Consider the following 18,153-nt stretch of genomic DNA (forward strand, 5'->3'; position numbering starts at 1 on the left):
TCAGTACAGTTACTTAATGTTTGAAGCATGCTAGGTAACTTTATATCGTAACAACAGATTAGACATCGACCCTCTTCTATATTGTGATTGAGGAAAACGGGACAAAGGGAGTCTTATAGCGAGCTGGACCTTCTTTTTTTTAATATTCTGAAAGTTCCTGGTTGGCCGTTCCTTATTAAGGGCACGCTTTTATTTCGGTTTGCTAATTCGGGCAAATGAAAACTCACTGACGGATGTGAATGCAAAGCTTTTTTGTCTGGGTTTCGACGGCGAACATTACTCCTGGACATATGCTGTTAATTGTAAACCATTTGGCCTTTCCTGCCCCGGGTTGATCTAATCTGATCACAGCTATATTAGCACCGTCGGGAGGGTAACCTAGCCCTTACCTTGAGCAGACAGGAATTCCTACAAAGCCTCAGCAATAAATTGCGATCTACGGCTAAACCGCGTTAGCGGCAGCAGAGGCTCCCAAAGAAAGCGACGGAGAAGGTAAGGCCTCGTTACAAAAGAAAACAACGAGCTGTGATGCTGAACAACCGGGAAAGTTTAGCAGTTTTGACTTTCAAGTACAATCGCCCCTACGCCAACCTCCACCTCCACCGCTACTACAACCACAACCAAAGTCAAAACTGCCACTTTCTTTCAATTCGGTTTCCATGACAACTTGGCATCTGCGGGTAAAGTAACATATTCCGTTGAGGGACTCGACAAGAAAGCGTCTCTCTTTTTTCTCTCTTGCTCTCCCTCTCTCTGATGGATGGAAACCCGAGACGGACCCTGCCTCACATCCAAACGCAATAATGAATAGAAGCACCTACAGCATTAGGACTTTATTTTTCTTTCGTTTCAAATATTTCTGAAGCAAAATCAATTGGGGGGGGGGGGGGGTTGGCAACATGGATTATATCTTCGGTAACCCAGGGAAACCTTATATAAAAAAGCACTCTGGAGCTGAAGTAGGTCCTTCCTTCGAAGGGAAGGGAACAGACAACACCCTCATTACTAATTCACGAGGCCTTGTGCCTCTGTCAGCTCCCGATTAATAATTAAAATTAATCTCATTACTGGAGATATTCATTTCAGGATAATTTAATTAAATGATGAATTGGCTCCCAGATGTCAGCCTGCATGTTAAATAATGCTGATGATGACATGTGATTTTTTGGGGGACTTTGGCCCATACCACGGGGCGCCTGCATTATTTAGAATCCTTCTACTTTGCTAATAACCAGAAAGGTGGTTGTGTGTGAAAAGGGGGGGGGGGGCACCTATCCCACTCATCCAAATTAACAGTAGGACAAGAATACCGTTCATCTTATTTTTGACGATTCCTGGCTAAGGAACAGCCCTATCAAAATAAAAATGAAAAAAGAATCATTTATACTGCTTTCTCACTGCCAGATATACGTTTTGTCATGTAAATCAAGAAATGTGAGCCAAAGAATGTACAGTAAATGTTGAGTATCCTAGCACCGTCTGTGTTAAATGCCTTTCTCCTTCGGTGAACAAGAGCTGATATCCTAGCTGGCTGTCTGATCACAAAAAGCATCACTGTTAGCTCACTCTGCAGACCAACTTGTTCTGAGTTGAGTAAATGAGAGATTTGTGATTTAAAGAAAACCTCCTCTTTAATGCAATAATTCTGTAACCTGTTATTCCTGGCTCTTTGAAATTGTTTGACATCGATAACAAGCTTTCAAGCTGTGGAGGTGAGAATATGAAGCATAACATCCTGCAAACATGATAATCAGTGTTAGTATCCACATACTGTATCTCATGCAAACAGTAACTCAAGTACGTGAGCTCCAGTCATCCACACACACACACACACACACACCACCCCACTCATGAAAATAGGATATATCACATACTGTATTTGGGAGCATTATTTATTTTTAAAACTGCATTGTAAGATGTGCTGCACTATCTTGATACATTTTTATTTCAGCATATTGCAGTAGATTTAATTCTCATTGCAGTAGAGAATTATTTATGCTCTTTCTCAGAAGTTGGCTTGTTTTGTTTGTCTAATCCAAACGACAGGCCTCGTTACTTCCACATACGGATAAATAAAAAGAGAAAATATATGTATTTATGTTTATTTACATATATATTTATTTATATATATTTATATATTCAGGTTTGGCTCTTTGAGAAGGCTTGTTGTTTGTTTGTGAAGGTAATGTCGTGTTAGCGTAGGATTAGTATTGCTTTGAAAAGGCTGCGCTCTTGGCCTTGAGCGGACCTACACGCGGGATCGAATGGCCTCCTTCACAAAGACACTGACTCACGAGTCCTTTAGAGACCACACTGACTCAGAGCGTGATCTGTGATATCGATATGAAAAGGATTGGTTTAACCCCCTCACTTCGCGCCGCCCGGTGACTAATATTTTCTTTGCGTACGTATCAGCTTGTAGCCTCGACAACTTTCATTCCACCCCTCCCCGTGTCAGAAGAACGTAAACATAAACTCTAATAAACTCACCTCAAAATGGTGGGAATGTTGCCTTTCTTCTTTCTTAAATGCACAGCATTGCATTGCAACATCATGATTTAATTCTATACAATAACCATATATTTATAACTGTGTTTGCTTATTTGGTTTAGTTTTTTTCGAGAGACGTGTCACTTAATATTACATTTTTTGCGAGACTTTGGTCAAGACAAAATGGCGGTGACTGAATTCATTCCTGAAATTCATTCGGTCCCGGGGCAAAAGCATTTCGCTAATGCGTGAGGCACCCAGGCCTGACACACTACACCTGAGTCTTGGCTTACCGAGGCTTTCACAGGTACGAATGCCCTGAGCGCAGACCTTGTGTCACACCTGCATAAGAGCACTCACAGGATCCAGTTTTTCCATCTTCTCACCGACGAATCTATTAATAGCGAGGCGTTGCACCCGAACATTTTTTTTTCTCTCTCTCAGGCAAGCGCAGCACGCGGTGGCTCAAACGCATCGTCGATAATCTTGTTTTTAACACCACGTCAGAATTTGGTGATGCGTTCGCCATATGTCACTGTGTGACCGCATTTGGAGTCAGTTGTGCCTAGCAGGATGTTGACTAAATGAGTACAATTTTTTTCAATCATTTTTTTTTTAAAGTGTGTGTTTGTGGTTTTGTATGTTTTGTCTCTGCTGTGAATTTTGAGTCTATAAAAGCACACATTCCACATTGCCCTCCTCACTGACGTAGTGACTCCCCTGGCAGTAAATCGAAGTAATGACACCTTACCACTAGGGGGCAAAGTAGCTGTGCTACTAATTAATATTCAAAATACATAATATACAATTACTTTTTTTTATATTATCACTTATAAGTGCTGCGCAAACTGGCTCACACTGGACACAGTAACTACAGCAAATCTCACTGAAACAGACACAAGAAATATTTCGCCTGGTACAGAGATTTCTGTACCAGGTGGAATCATAAGACAAATGACAGTTGGCTCTCGCACCACGAAACTAAGGAAACAGCACAGGGCCAAATGCAGAAAGAAAGGGGTTTCGGCGCTCTGTGTTGGCATTTCATTACTAAAAAACCAACCCTTTTTTTAAATAAAATAAAATAAAATAAAATAAAAAATAAGTGATTTAACAGTTTTGCGCTAAAAAAGTTCCCAGGCAGTTTTTCCACGTTTTTCGTCCTGACTGCAGTTCGGCAGCCGCGACTCTAACCTCATCCCAGCTGAGGGCCGGGAGGGTGTAGAGTTTCCAGCCCTGCGTTCAGTGCGCACACGGCCCCGGCTCCTGTATCAATAACCTGTAATCAGCAGCAGCCCAGAGGACCTATTTTACACTGCTGAAGGACATGTGCTCCAGAATGGGGGTGGTGGTTAAAGGGGGGCGGGGCTCCTCCACGAAAGCCACCACATCCATCACAGGAGAACCCACCTCAAACCCAAACCCCAGAGTCCAAGGGGCCTCGCTGATTTGGGGGGGGCGCCATACAGATTAAATTCCCAGAGAAACCTACGCTAAGCCATCTCAACGTCCAGGTGAGGGGCTAAAAGAGGTTTGGGCTAAGGGTGGGGGGGTGAGGGGGGGGGTTGGTGGTGGGACTGTGGTTTCCTGTGTTTCGGGGGTAGGGAGGATGCCTTCTCATCCATGCGGGACTGTAAAATGTAAAACTTTTTTTTTTTTTTTGTTTTTTTTTAAACTGTGTGGAGATCATTGTTAGCTCATGGCTGTTTCTTGGTTTGGTCAATGAAGAATTAAATTACTTCTGCAGGTCCTTCTTGGCGGGTTCCACGGGTTCCACGGGAACCGCCAGCCCTGGCGTTCATCATGTTTGCGGCGCCGGCCGTTCGTGCTATCCGTGGCACGCCCCCTACCCCCCCGCCCCCCCCCGAAGACATCTGCAAGGTGCGATGATGGAGCACCTCGTCCGCTTATAGCAGCGATGGCAGAAAAACCAGCGCTTAGCCGCGGAGTGACAGGGACAGATTCACTGCCACCGAGTGAAGAACAGTTCCAGTGGCATTTGAGTCGCCAGCACCTACGGCACCACCGCACCCAGAGTTCAGTCAGCTATAATTATCCACAGCCGTTCTGAAGAAGGGGTGCATGGACCCCCCCAGTCTCCACAAGAGATATGTGAGACACATGGGGAAAGTGAGAGGCAAGGTTTTATGGAATATAGTCGGCAGAAAATAGAAAAAAAAAACTTTCTCAATAGCAGTTCTCAATAGCAGTACACAATCTGTGCCACTACAAGTAGCCCCTCCATCGGCATTCTAAGGGTGAAGAGAATTTGGTTCAGATAACAGTTCACAACTTCTAGGTGTTGGCTGCCCAACTCTGTTCCTGGAGATCTACTGCCCAGTAGGTTTACACTCCAAACCTAAGATCGCAAACCCTGGCAACCGGCTGGCCAACTACCAGAGCTCCACTGTCCCTTTAAGGTGTGAGGTCACAAACATGCAATTGGAATGTTCTCAGCTGAACATTCTAATGCTGATGCAACAATCACTGGTGGTGATTGAAAGCAGTGGAGTTCTAGAACACTTACTCAGAAGGTTGAAAAAAGCATTAAACAAAAAAAACCTACTCATCAAAGGGGACAACAGGGACCTGTGTCATTTGGCAAATTCGGCCTTTCTGAGTTTTCAAAAGAAAAGCTTACAGGGCGGGGACTGTGGCCGGTGCGCTCACGTATGAGTCAAGCTCACGTGCGTGTGCGTAATGTTCATACACACCATGCCACGGCAGGTAGGATCTGCTGGGAAAATCATGCTATGCCCATTAACATGATCTCCTTGAAGGCTGAGGTCATGCTTACTACCGTAAAAAAAAAAAAACAGAAGCCAATTCCTGTCAGGAATCTATATTGACACACCAGAGTTCAACGGCTAAAACAGACATCGGTACAAGAAGGTTAAAATGTTAACGCACAGACACAGCAGTTAGACTGGCAAAAAAAACACTCCCAATACCAACACCTTTTCCTTCACGAGGGACCAATTTCCCCAACGTGAATGAAAGGCAGATTTGCAGGCAATATTTAATGCTTAAAAAAAACTGATTTAAGAATCAGTGTTGGGTATGGGGGGGGTGTAATCAAGCCCTGCCCGCTCATACTGAGGTGCCAGACTGAGGTGCAACTTAAAACCTTCCTGCCCGACGCAGGTCCCAGTCCACGCCATTGCCCCAGTCCTGGCCTGCACCAGAGGAAAGAGCTAAAGACATTCTTTTATCTCTTTCTCTCTCTCTCTCTTGCTCTCTCTCCCTCTCTGTCTCCCCCTCTCTCTAGCTCTCCCACTCCCTCCTTTTCTCACCTCCCTCTCCGTCTCCCTTTGACTCTCCCTCTCTCTCACCCTCCTTTCCTCCCTCTCTCTCTCTCTCTCATTGTATTTTGTCTTACATTATAACCTTGGATGGTTCCCCAGGGTCTGCAAACACCCCTTTCTGCCCTCTACCCATCCCCCCCATACTTTCTCCTTTCTCTTCACTTTTCCAGGATTAGTCAACAGCGCTGAGACTTCACACAGCCGCCCTACCCAAATCTGCAAGCAAGGGGTGCCTGGAGTGATCTTCTGTGAGTGGCGGTTCCTACGAGCATTTCAAAGCTCTGAGAGAAGACACCTAAAACAAAATCCGGTCCAACTTCACTGGCGATTGGTGGAACAGGTCTGGTCAATTTAAGAAGCATCACGTCCACAAAATGTAAACTGCAAGTTGGCCAATGTCTCTCCGTGAAACCAGTTCAGTAGATTTGAAACATTGATACACATGGGAAAATACAGGCATTCACGCACGCACACACTCATTTACACACATATACACACACACACACACACACACGAACACACACATCCACCCGTACAGACACACCCAAGTCCAAGTACAAACACACACCCAAGTTCAGAGAGCAAAGCATCTTAAGAGTACTCCGGCGAACGTCCGAGGCCTGTGCTGGATTCCAGATGAATCACAGCAGGTAATCTGAGTTTACCGCGCGGACGGCTGGACCGCGTCAGGGCCGGCGACGGCGGACGCAGCTGACGAGGAGCGAGGCGATGGCCCGTATCGGGTGTTCGACAGATGACCACACGCACCCCATTCTGCTGTGTGGTGTAGAGATGGATGGGAGAGGTGTGTGTGTGTGTGTGTGTGCGTGCATGCATGCATGTACGTGCACACACCCATGAGTGTGCACGTGAGCATGCAATGTCATAATCTGAGGAGGATATTTATAGGGGGGACTGGAACCCCTGCACTGATCCCTCCCCCCCCTTTTCATTTCAATCACTAAACATACCTTTGAGACAAAAACTACACAAAACAAATATCATTCAAATGAATTGTGATTTAAGTTGTGATCGATAAATCGCAAAAATAAGCCTTTGTAATCTCACCGTCAGACACTGAGGACATTCAGATAAAATAAATAAAATGATAAACAAGCAGATGTTGGAGGGGGTGAGGGATAAACAGACAGATTTGAACGTGTCCACTCCATTACACTGCCGCCGCAAAATTAGGAACCGCAAACCCACAAATATGAACATCATGTATTTTTTCCCCTCTAGTGATAAAGTTGCATATGCGATGTAGCTGCCAAGACGCCTTTGCAATCCCCGTCCAAGGAGTGTTAGAAACGGCATGTTTTCTCGTCCCTGCCCCAGTTAAACGCCATTGTTGCTTTCTGGGCTGGCACGGCGGGGAGTGACAAATCCACGCCATTAAAACTAAGGTTCTGGGATGAAATTACACCTGTTCCTCACAAAATGTCTTTGAAATTCGAAACCCGCCGGGCCGTCCCGGCCCCGCCAAATTATTTTGGAGACAATTGTAGGCTGATCTTTAAGCAAACAATGCAGGGGCCCCACAATGGCGAGGCGTCGCTGGTGAACGGGCCAACGCCGCGCGGGCGCGACATTCACCGCGGCGCCTACTCTTCGCCGTCCCCGAACACTAGCGGCGCGGAACACTGGCCTGGAGCACTCGCTGCTCTATTATCACAGAAAACAACAGAAGAAGAAAAAGAAGAAGAAGAAGAAAAAAAGAGCCAATTTTTCCATTAAAACGTCTGACCTGATTTTGTATAGTTTTAAGTGCCACTCGCACTCGTTCTATTACAATGACTGTTCCTCACTTGAAAAGGAGCTGGGTTGGGGCTAGTAGTAATCGTTGTACGTCGTGTTATAATTCAACTAAATAACGTTAATCAGACATACAAACTGAAATGAAGCATACTCGAAAACTACTTGAGGAGACGGCCTTGCGAACGTCTTAACGTCTCAAACTTTGAAAAACATTTCTAATAAATATTTTTTATAAGCATTTACCTCTGGAAAAAATGGTGTAGAGAAGCCACATGTTTTTAACAAAGAGCTCTTGTGTGATTCAGCAGTACCTGGGGTGTTTTCAATCGGCAGATAACCACCGAAATTTACAACTTTTTTCTCCGAACTGTGTGGAAATCATTGGCAGCTCATGACTGTTTCCTGTTCGGTTCCTTACAGTTGCCATATGGCTACTGTGTACAGGGGGCTTCGGCCTACATCTGCTTCATATTATGGTCGCCGCGACGGCTTTGCCCACCGAACGTTCTGAAGCCTGGGTGGCCATTAGGCCAAAACAAAGCGAGCCGAACAGATTCAGTCTCTGCGTGTGTTCACGCTGTTTATTTGTTTCGAATACATTTTTCCTTTTCCTTTTCCATAGTTTTTTGTTGGTGCAAAACCTTTGATAAATGGTGTATCGTTGAGGCTCCAAAGACTCAAAAAGTAAGAGACTACTCTGTGGTCAACCATGAGATTGAGAAATGAGAATCCACGCTCAGTCAAATGGTTGCACTCATGGAAAGTATTCAGACTGCACAAGAGCTAAGAACATGGGGTTTCATTTACCTACACTTTTTTTGTGAATTATGCAGCTGAGATGGAATCAATTTCTTATATAATTGTAATGGTGTATTTATGTAAAAGACGTGTATAGTAAATTGTATTGTATCTCTCATACTAGCAATTTGAGAATATGAATCATACATTGATATATATATACGTATCACTTTATTTACATTCTGTGAGTGCATTGTGCTACCATACTATGAGAAGCAAATAAAAAAAGACGTTTTGAATATCAAATCTCACACTGAGGCATTTCCTGGCACTTTTTTTGCTTGACAGCTGCCTAGATTCATTGACCACTTGTTTTTAACTCACCAACGTGAGTTTTCTCCAATGCAAACATAATTTCCTCTCCATTAATAATGGGCACTGCTGGACTTCTGATCAATAGTGAGTGAAAGATCAGTGTTGCTGAAGACAGGCCAGAGTGTTTTATAGGGAAATGAAGGAACTAAACTCACTGGCTGCTCATTCACCACACTGAATGGCCGCTCGTTGTACTCTATAGGATAATGAAGGAAGACACACTGGCTGTTCATTGTGTTCTGTAGGATAATGAAGGAAGAAACACTGGCTGTTCATTGTGTTCTATATGATAATAGAGGCAGAAACACTCATTGGCTGTTCATTGTGTTCTACAGGATAATGAAGGAAGGAACACTGGCTGTTCATTGTGTTCTATAGGATAATGGAGGAAGCACACTCATTGGCTGTTCATTGTGTTCTATATGATAATGGAGGCAGAAACACTCATTGGCTGTTCATTGTGTTCTACAGGATAATGAAGGAAGGAACACTGGCTGTTCATTGTGTTCTATAGGATATTGGAGGAAACACTCATTGGCTGTTCAGTGTGTTCTACAGGATAATGAAGGAAGGAACACTGGCTGTTCTTTGTGTTCTATAGGACAATGAAGGAAGAAACACTCACCGGCTGTTCATTGAGGTCTTGTGAGGTTTCCATCGGGCCTTGTCTTCTACAGTCTTCTCTTTGGGGCAGTCAAAATATCTAAAACATATACATAATCCATCAGACTGACTGTGCACATTTATCATGACTGTCAGCATGTCTTCTCAAACAAACAAAAAAAGAAACAAACAAATAAATAAATAATGCAGACTGGATTGTGCAACTCCGGAGTGCCGATCTAGGACCTGTTTTTTCCATTTCGCTCACAATGGATGGGGTCGGAATTCAGACAGGGACGCCTGATCCTGGATCAGCACGCCCCACTATTCAGACGCTAAAAAGAAACGGGCCCAGACGTGACCGGTCAGTGTTTCCTGAGGTGACACAAACGCAGGGTTTTTTGACGCCCTGCGACAACATTTTTGATTTCGAGACGTCTCAACCGTGAAGAGCGCGATGAGGTTATCATACCACCCTACTGCAGTCTGTCCCACCGCCCATGATAAAATCCTGCAGGATTATGGGAAACAGCACGACTTAATTAAAACCCGCTGCTCCACAGTGACCCCATGCCATTGACATGTGCTTCGCCGGTTCTTATGGCATCAATGAGCTGATTACAGTTTTTTTTTCCTCTATGCAATCCCCTGGGTCACTTTTTCGGAGCGGTCGAGAGCAGCTGATTCAAAGGAGAACAGGTGACCTACCTGCTGGATATTCTGTCTTACGTGTAGGGCACTGCTGTTAATATCATATGAACCCAGGTAGCAGGCTGTATAAAGTCCAACACACAGAACCCTCGGAAATACACTCAGGTAGTTTTACACAAGGGCTGACCCTTTTTCATGTAGAGGTAGACATACGTAGAGGGAGAGAGAGAGATAGAGAGGAAGACGGACAGAGAGATGGAGGGGTAGAGAGACAGAGAAACAGAAAGAGAGAGAGAGAGAGGGGGGTAGTGAGAGAAATCCAGGTGCAGGTGTGTGCCAGGGTCTTCAACGCATCCCCAAATGTCACGGCCAGGGGGGGTGTTGGGGGAGGGGGGGGGGGCAGGGGGGAAGGGAGGGTGGGGGTTGGCCGTAGCTCCAGGTCTTAAATGTGGAGGATTTATTAGGTGGCACTATTTGTACTTTGGTGATAATGATTCCGAACGGCCTTGGCCTTTTACAGCAGCCTCCCAGATCAAATCTGTGACTTTTCCGTAGAAAACAAAACAGGGGGATATAAAAAAAAACAGCTTGACACGCTGTACTGGAGAGGAATGACAAAAATAGCTCACGTACGAAGCTCTAAAGCCGTCTCACTCTCTCGCTGAAAGACCAGGACAGCACGGGCCAGCGATCTGAAGAGTCCCACAGCAGGAGAGACAGGACATGACAGGGTTTGGGGCTACAGGGGGGAAATGTATTTTTTAATTTTTTATTTGGGGGTGAAGGGGGGGGTTGGAACATGCACACTGGCTAAACTCAAGCCGGCAAAAGGAAGGACCTGCAATACTAGACATGCAGCAGTGAGACCAATCAAACGGCCTAACAGCAATGGGGGGTGGGGGGTGGGGGGGGAGGATTTGGGTAACGGTGACGCGTCTTACTTCCCAAACTATTGTGCGTCGTTCCAACGGAGGGGATCGGTGACAGGACCAGACGGGGAAGTTCACGTTCACTTAACAGGTCCAGAGATGTATTTATAGCCTCGGCCCCGGTGCATTCTGGGCCAGTTCGGCTCCTTGGGCCAAGCGGGCTCGCCTTGTCCCCATTTTCCTCTAAGCGCGCAGGCCCCACTCTGCGCACTGCGCGCCGCCATACAAAAATTGTTGTTCAAATGTTTATTTTATCAGTTGTTTCCAACTTGCAATGACCCAAGGACCTTATCAATCTTTTCTGAAAGGGGGGATTGAGGGAACCATCTTTTTTTTTTTTAAGTTGTTGTATTTTCTTAAGAGCAAAAAAAAAAATAAATAAATAAATAAATTTTGGTTCACCGGAAAACCAGGGCAGGAGAAGGGCCCTCTTTGGCTTTAATACTCCGAGCGCATCGTTTTAATTTTTCATTATTTTTTCAGCTCCTCCTTATCTGAAACCGAAGACAATAATGCTTCTCCTCGGGAAGTCAGTCATGGTGAATTGATTTTTTTTTTTTTGCTCCCGTATTATCCCGTAACCTCCACCAAGGACATTTACAGTGGCATCTCATTTAACGCAACATTATTTCGATAACACTTTACTTTTTTTTACCATCTCTAAAACAACTGCGTTCGTCTTAAACCTGATGTACATTCACGATCAGCAAATCAGACATTTTGTTATCTGACCTTAAGGACCACAAGGGCTTTTTTATTGCAGTGCATATTAAAATGACTAATCCAGGCAAATCGGGCCTGGGGCAAATAACAAGTGTATCAATTCATATCTGCACAGACAATAATTGAGGTGCAACAGCAATAATAATAAAAAAACATTGAAAAAAATTAAATTGTAATGATTGTTTAAGGAATTTACTCATGCTCATGCACAGCTCAATTTTTACTGCATCACCAGTAGCAATATTTTATCAACAAAAAGGCCCTTCATATTTTCAAGCTACGCTTCAAGTGCACGAAGAATAATTCAAATATAGTCGACTGTCAATTTCACATGGCATTCCAGCCACTACCAATTTCCACTAGAAATGACTGAATTCCAGAAAAGTCTAAACACACTGTGGATCAGTATCCCTCATAAATCCGCACTGGGAACACACACCCCTCCTCTCCACCGTCGTTGGCATAAAAGACGGTGCAATCTCTGAACCTTCGGCCCTCCAACTCAATACTGTCCCATAACACCACTGTATGTTGTCACAGACCTACACTGTATACTAGTGGTTTCCTTGTCAGTATATATTAGCAGGAAGTAAGTAAATAAAAATAAATAAATAAATAAATCATTTTAGAATAATGATCTCAATACTTTTGTACCAAGATATCTATGCAAATAAGCACACAAACTAGATTTGTAATAAACTAAATATTAATATCTGAAGAGTGCACTAGTCCTTATGGTATTTTCCAAAACAACTTCCCAGGAAGGTGCATGACACAAGAATGATTATTAATTGACAATCCATAAATAATTAGTCACATTGGCTAATTATAATCCTTATTCCCAGTATCGTGAAGTAGTTTATTTTCACATAAATTGTTTTGAGGGAAATTTCTAGTATGTATGCATGGGAAAACAAGTTTCAGAAATAGGTGTTGCAGCAGTATTGTACAATATTACTTCTTATTTTAGTTATGATTTTAAAAATGTATACACAACTTTGGATCAAACCACAGGTTGCAATCACTAACTTTTGTCCAAATAGCAAACACTGAAGCATTTCTCCAACAATTTAACAAAATAACACATTTAATACAACAGCTTCAACAAAAAATAAAAACAAATTTATAATGCACTCCGGCATTATACGACACGATGACCAGAGTTATACCGACTCTAACAGTCTGACTCCAACAGGGACCAAATATACTCTATAGTTAGAACCACCCACAGTTGATTTTACACTGAACATTTATGTGCGATGTATAAATATTAATAATAAGGCCTTCTAAACCAAATAAATTTACCCGTCACCTTTTTGACCACAGGCATAAACACAATTAAGATACCTGTAAACCTGCAAACTGCCAAGCTACAACATATGTAGATTTTTATTTTTTTATTTTTTAATAACAGGCCTGCATTAACAACAATCAAACTTTTATTTTTTTTAATGATTAAATAAGTTACTTTGTTTAAACCAGGCGTGAATGAGCACACTTTGTAGCAACTTCTAAAAACGTGGTCTGTTCCGATGAGCCGCGTTATTCTGGGCCTAAATTGCATTTCCAAAAAGCAAATAGGTAACCTACAGCACAGTAGCCCTCATCGAGTAATACCGTCGCATTTCCTCGTCATAACACCGCATCGCTTTTCCCAAAACAAATGCTGTGTGTTGTGGATAAACACGTGTTAAGTATGAGTCCTTAATGTGAAATCCAACCTGTGTGTTTTCTGAGGTATCAGATTTTCGAAGTGTCTGTAATGACAGCAAGAGACAGGCTAATAGCCAAAAGCCCATTGAGGTTGAACGGAGGAATCTTAGAGCAAAGGACGAGACTCCGATTTCCTACATATCAAATATAAACACAAACTCCACGTGGACCTGGAGGAGAGCTCGCATCGATATGGAACCGAACGGGTTACAGGAAAAATCTAACGAGAAAAACGTGGAACCGCGCGCTGAAATGAAGTGCAACAAGCTATAAGCATGCCCTGTCTGAGAGACAGATGTTTTTTTTTAAAAAAACGACGTTGAAAAAATATCATACAGAAAAATTCAACGCAATGCACTCCTAGAGAAAAACCGAATCAATAAAAGAAATGATTATGTAAGAGTTGCCTATGAAAAAATAAAATAATTGTGACAGGAGGATGAATGAATAAGATTGTGGCGTAATATCAAACATGAGCCAAGCGCATTCTTAAACAGATGAGGTAATTTTTTCTATTTTCTTAATTTATTTTTTGCGATAACTGTGGATAGTTCGCGTGCTCAAATAGCTCTTATTGCTTGTTAATTATAAACCGTGAATCACAAATAATTTCCGCTACCTGTCTGTATGACGATCTGCTTTTCGGCACTGTTAGATACGTTAATGTAACAGAAGTACTAATCAATAATAAAGCAACATCTAGTGAATTTGAAAGTGCATCTAAACCACAGAATCAAAATTATGACCGTTTGCATATTGTTTAATTCCATTAATGTCTACTTCACTACATACTTCTAGACAAATAAAATAAACGTATTAAGACAAATTTGCTGCATCATCGGGCGTTCAACTACAACAAATCAATACATAAATCTCTTAAAGTAGCCTAATTAACCACAGAATTCATTTATTAAAATAAATCAATTAAGAACTGTAAAGAAAAAAGTAGCTATCATACCCTGATAATGACAGACTTCTCCAAATCTTCAAGAAACGTCTCCTGCTCTTCTTACTTTTCATACATTCACTCCTCGAACATGTTCGCCGGAGTAAGAATTTACTAGCGCTGAGAATTAACGGCGTGCTCGCCTCTCCGCGCGCTGAGAATGCAGGCTAGCGTTGGGAGCTTCTCCGGCGTTCAAATAACCTACTGTTACATAGGACACAGAAGCTACCATAACATAAGCAATGGAGTCTTTCAAACAAACTAAAGCCTAAAAGAACGACCATTAAGAATAATTTCGTGCGACTGCGCAACGATGCTGCCAACTACTTTAAATACTTGTTTCCATAGAAAACTTTGTCAAAATATAGCTTTGCACGCCTCAGTGCATTATTGCTCCTACAAGCCAAGCAGCAGGCGTCGCATGACAGAGCGCATGCGCAGCAGCTGCCATGCGGAGACCATTTGGCAAGAATTCAAAGCTTTAATGGGTTACAGAGGGGAAGGGCTAAGGATTTCAAAATGAATCTCTTATTAATAGTGGGGTCCGGGCAAGCGGCGAGGGTTCCTTATTTAGTTTTGTTCTTTAATCCGTTCCTCAAATATGCTCATTTTTATCGTGTTCTTTTTCTCTCTAAGCAATCATACAATTATTTTATTAGGACTAAATAAATAAACGAATAAATAAATTCCTTAGGACAAAATTAACCTGCACAAATCGGCACAATGCTAGGGGTGCTTCTGTAGTGGAGTGGTTATGGTACTGGACTGGACTGGATTTCTGTGATGTGTTCTGTTGTTACACCGCTGAGCAGCAAAGTAACAGGCCCTGTTTTCTTTAATAAACACACAACCATATAAACGGATTGAAATTTCAAAAGTTAAAATGACTAAGGCTGCCTGCTGGAATCTAAATATCATTTTTGTTACAGCAAGCCCAGCAGTTTGTTAAAAGGGCTTGATGTGTCTTTTACTTGGTGAGTGTGGCATTTTAGAAGGCGACACAGGTCCCCACCAGGGAATAGCAGCATTTTGCAATGTCAGGCTTTTTCATAAATAAACAGAATTGTTGGTAATGCATTTTTGTGGTTTGTGGTTTCCTGCTATAAAAACAAAAACCTCAGTCTGTGGTTGAGACTCATCTTTAGATCCCTTTTGAAAATATAAGGGCAGGTTCCCCCGAAGCTGAGAGAAATGAATATCAATGTCTTAAAATAAAATGAAATAAAACAAAATAAACAAATCCAAGGCATGACTGAATTCTATTATAACAGAAAACACGTTTAAAAAAAGCATTTGACTTTGCAGGAGCTGAAGTTTTATATTTAAGGTTTCAGTGCCAGGAAATAGATTCATCCTTATATGTTAGTATTAATGCTGTTGGTGCTGTCAAAAGTAATATTCAGGAGTGAGAGGAGCACAAGCTGGAACGCACTGAATTAAATACAGTTGCCATGTGCACGCTTGCACATGCACACACATGCATGCATGCATGCACACACGCCTGCATACACATGCATGCACAGATACACACCCGCCACATGCACACAGACACACATGAAGTCCTACATACACGCATGCATGCACACACGCAGGCACACATGCACACGCACACAGACAGACTTGATTATAATCATGGCAGCTGTTTTTTGTAATGTTCCCTTTGAGTAATATCCCTGCATGTGGTCATTTGCAGTCTTCAGTATTCCTTGTGTAAAAATATTATGGTTTGGAATACGTTTGTGCAGTCGGTAGAAAAAAAAACAACAACAAATCTATAACATTTGGCAGACAGTACGCTGCACATTCTTACGAAGGATTTCCCCGAGGTATCAGTGTTTCTTTACATAAGTCCTTTGTAAGTAAACTCATTGTGATGTGTTAAATACAACCACTGTATTGTTTTACTGTTGGGAAATAAACAGTGTGCAGAAACGCTGTGGTCACGGGGGAAAAAAGCACTAAGTCGTGCAGAACGACTCGGAAAACAGCGGAAAACAATTTTGTCTTAGTTCAGCGGTGTTAGCTTTAATCTGCCACACGCGTTATCACCGGGAGCATCCAAAAGCGAGGGAGGAGACGCCTTCTTATTCACGTTTGACGAAAGATAAAGCCTGGACGCGATTGGTTGTGCACGTGGTGTGCCACTCAAAAAAAAGTTCGGCAACCAGGAGCCATGCTGTGTGTGTCATGCCATCTACCTTGGGACTACCAATGAAATGTCGCCTTCTTGGCTAATTTGGGTACAGTGCATGGTATGTTTGTCATGAAGGTTTTACTTGTACACTGACACTGATAAATAAATATATAAATAAATAAATGAGCGTGAAAATATTGTAAATTCCCCTTGCAACTCATTGCCTAAGTGGAGGAGCAATGCTATTTAAGTTCATATCCCATTACAGGGCATCTTTGCAGCATTTGCTGGTCCTGATGGTTCAATTTATCTGCTCCCCCCCCCCACCCCCAAAAAAAAGCACACAGAGGCCCACGCACATACACCCACACAAAAGTCCTCCCAGTGAAGCGCATTTCCGCACTTGCATGCAATGAAAAGTACAGCAGTGGTGGTGATTCAGATCCACTTTGCATGTTTTTTTAGATGTCTGCGTCGCCTTAGCGAAAGGAGACACTCAGCAAAAGGACACTGAGACTGATTCATGAAGGACGAGGTTTTTGAGGTGAACTACAAAGAGTTTATCAATTTCTCGAGTTCTGTTGTTGTTGGAACCAGGGGTGTGTAGGCGCAAATTAGGTCGTGTTGAATTGTGCGTGTATATCAGAATGTTCTTAACGGAACATTCTAATGCTGATGTAACAGTCACTGCTGGCGACCGAAAGCAATGGAGTTCTAGAAAGCTGAATTCCAAAAACCTACTCTTCAAAGGGTCAATACCTCCACTCCACAGAAGCTCCAAACCAGAACATAATGGCAGTGAACCCAAGGAGGAGAACCCTGACATGTGGGTCACCCACCAAAGACGATACACGTCCCTGCAAACCCGCTTCCTGGGACCCCCATTGGAGAAGGTTTGCGAGACCTGCCGGTAGATTGCTACCACCCTCGGATATGTGGTCCTGACACGACAAGACTCTGACTCCGCCCACTTCTTTCCCAGTGTTATAAATAGCTTCACAACACGAAAACTATAAAGGTTTCTCTAAAAACCATGGACATGTGGTACAGGATGCCACGTTTGGGCAGGTTATAATTTCTATGACAAAAGCAGGTTGTAACACAAACTGAATAAATACTAAATAAATGAAAAAATCAACTATGCTATTGCAAGCCAGAAACATTACACAGTAAAATAAATTCCCATTGTAAAATCAACTCTAACAGAGTTAATTTAACTTTGATTGAGTTTTTTATCCATTTTATCCATAACATAAAAAACTATATAAAAGAATTTCATTATGGCTGAAGAATTGACTTTGTCCCCACAGTCCCCTGAATGAATACACAGCATATGGGAAGTATCGTCTGTGAAAAGCATATTTCAAAACCATCTGGTGTTGCTTGACTCATATTAAATGTGAAGTGTGAAGTATATTGCTTTTGGATGCCCGGGCACATTGGACAGCAGCCTTTCTATTCACATTTAAACCACATGCATTTGCATATTCTGAATATGGCTTAATTCTCTACAATATTTACAAATAAAGCATATCCTGCAATCTGTTTACAATAGAAGTGACACAATATCACAGTCTTTGTAGACTTTCTAGACATTTCAAGACTGTGCATGAGTATGTCTTTTTTAATTTAGGGTTATTACCAGAATTTTAGCAGACAGTTATCAGATTCCTGTCTTGTAAAATTCAGACACTTTGATTTTTATTGAAATGTGAGACCAAGCCTCCTCTAGTTTTGTGGTTAGCCCGCGCCATGAAATAATTCATCAATGGCACTTACATCACTCTC

At 42.5% G+C, this 18,153-nt stretch overlaps 1 protein-coding gene across 10 annotated transcripts in view; it reads right to left on the reverse strand.

The window, feature by feature from the left end:
• eya4 (EYA transcriptional coactivator and phosphatase 4) overlaps window positions 1-14,680 on the reverse strand; it is a 68,896-nt gene extending 54,216 nt beyond the window's left edge. For 5 of the 10 annotated variants that reach the window (XM_064340577.1, XM_064340576.1, XM_064340575.1 and 2 more), the window contains exons 1-2: window positions 14,244-14,676; window positions 9,292-9,369 (exon numbers count right to left, since the gene is read on the reverse strand). Coding sequence is in view for 9 of the 10 variants with exons in the window: in XM_064340576.1 (XP_064196646.1) it covers window positions 9,292-9,324 (33 nt within the window). In the remaining variant the exon portion in view is untranslated. Of the gene's footprint in view, window positions 1-9,291; window positions 9,370-14,243 lie in introns of all 10 variants that reach the window. The other 5 variants (XM_064340580.1, XM_064340572.1, XM_064340571.1 and 2 more) reach the window with 2 other exon arrangements.
• Between the last annotated feature and the right edge of the window lie 3,473 nt (window positions 14,681-18,153).

This window comes from Anguilla rostrata, chromosome 6 (assembly GCF_018555375.3).
Source record: "Anguilla rostrata isolate EN2019 chromosome 6, ASM1855537v3, whole genome shotgun sequence".
Taxonomy (NCBI): domain Eukaryota; kingdom Metazoa; phylum Chordata; class Actinopteri; order Anguilliformes; family Anguillidae; genus Anguilla; species Anguilla rostrata.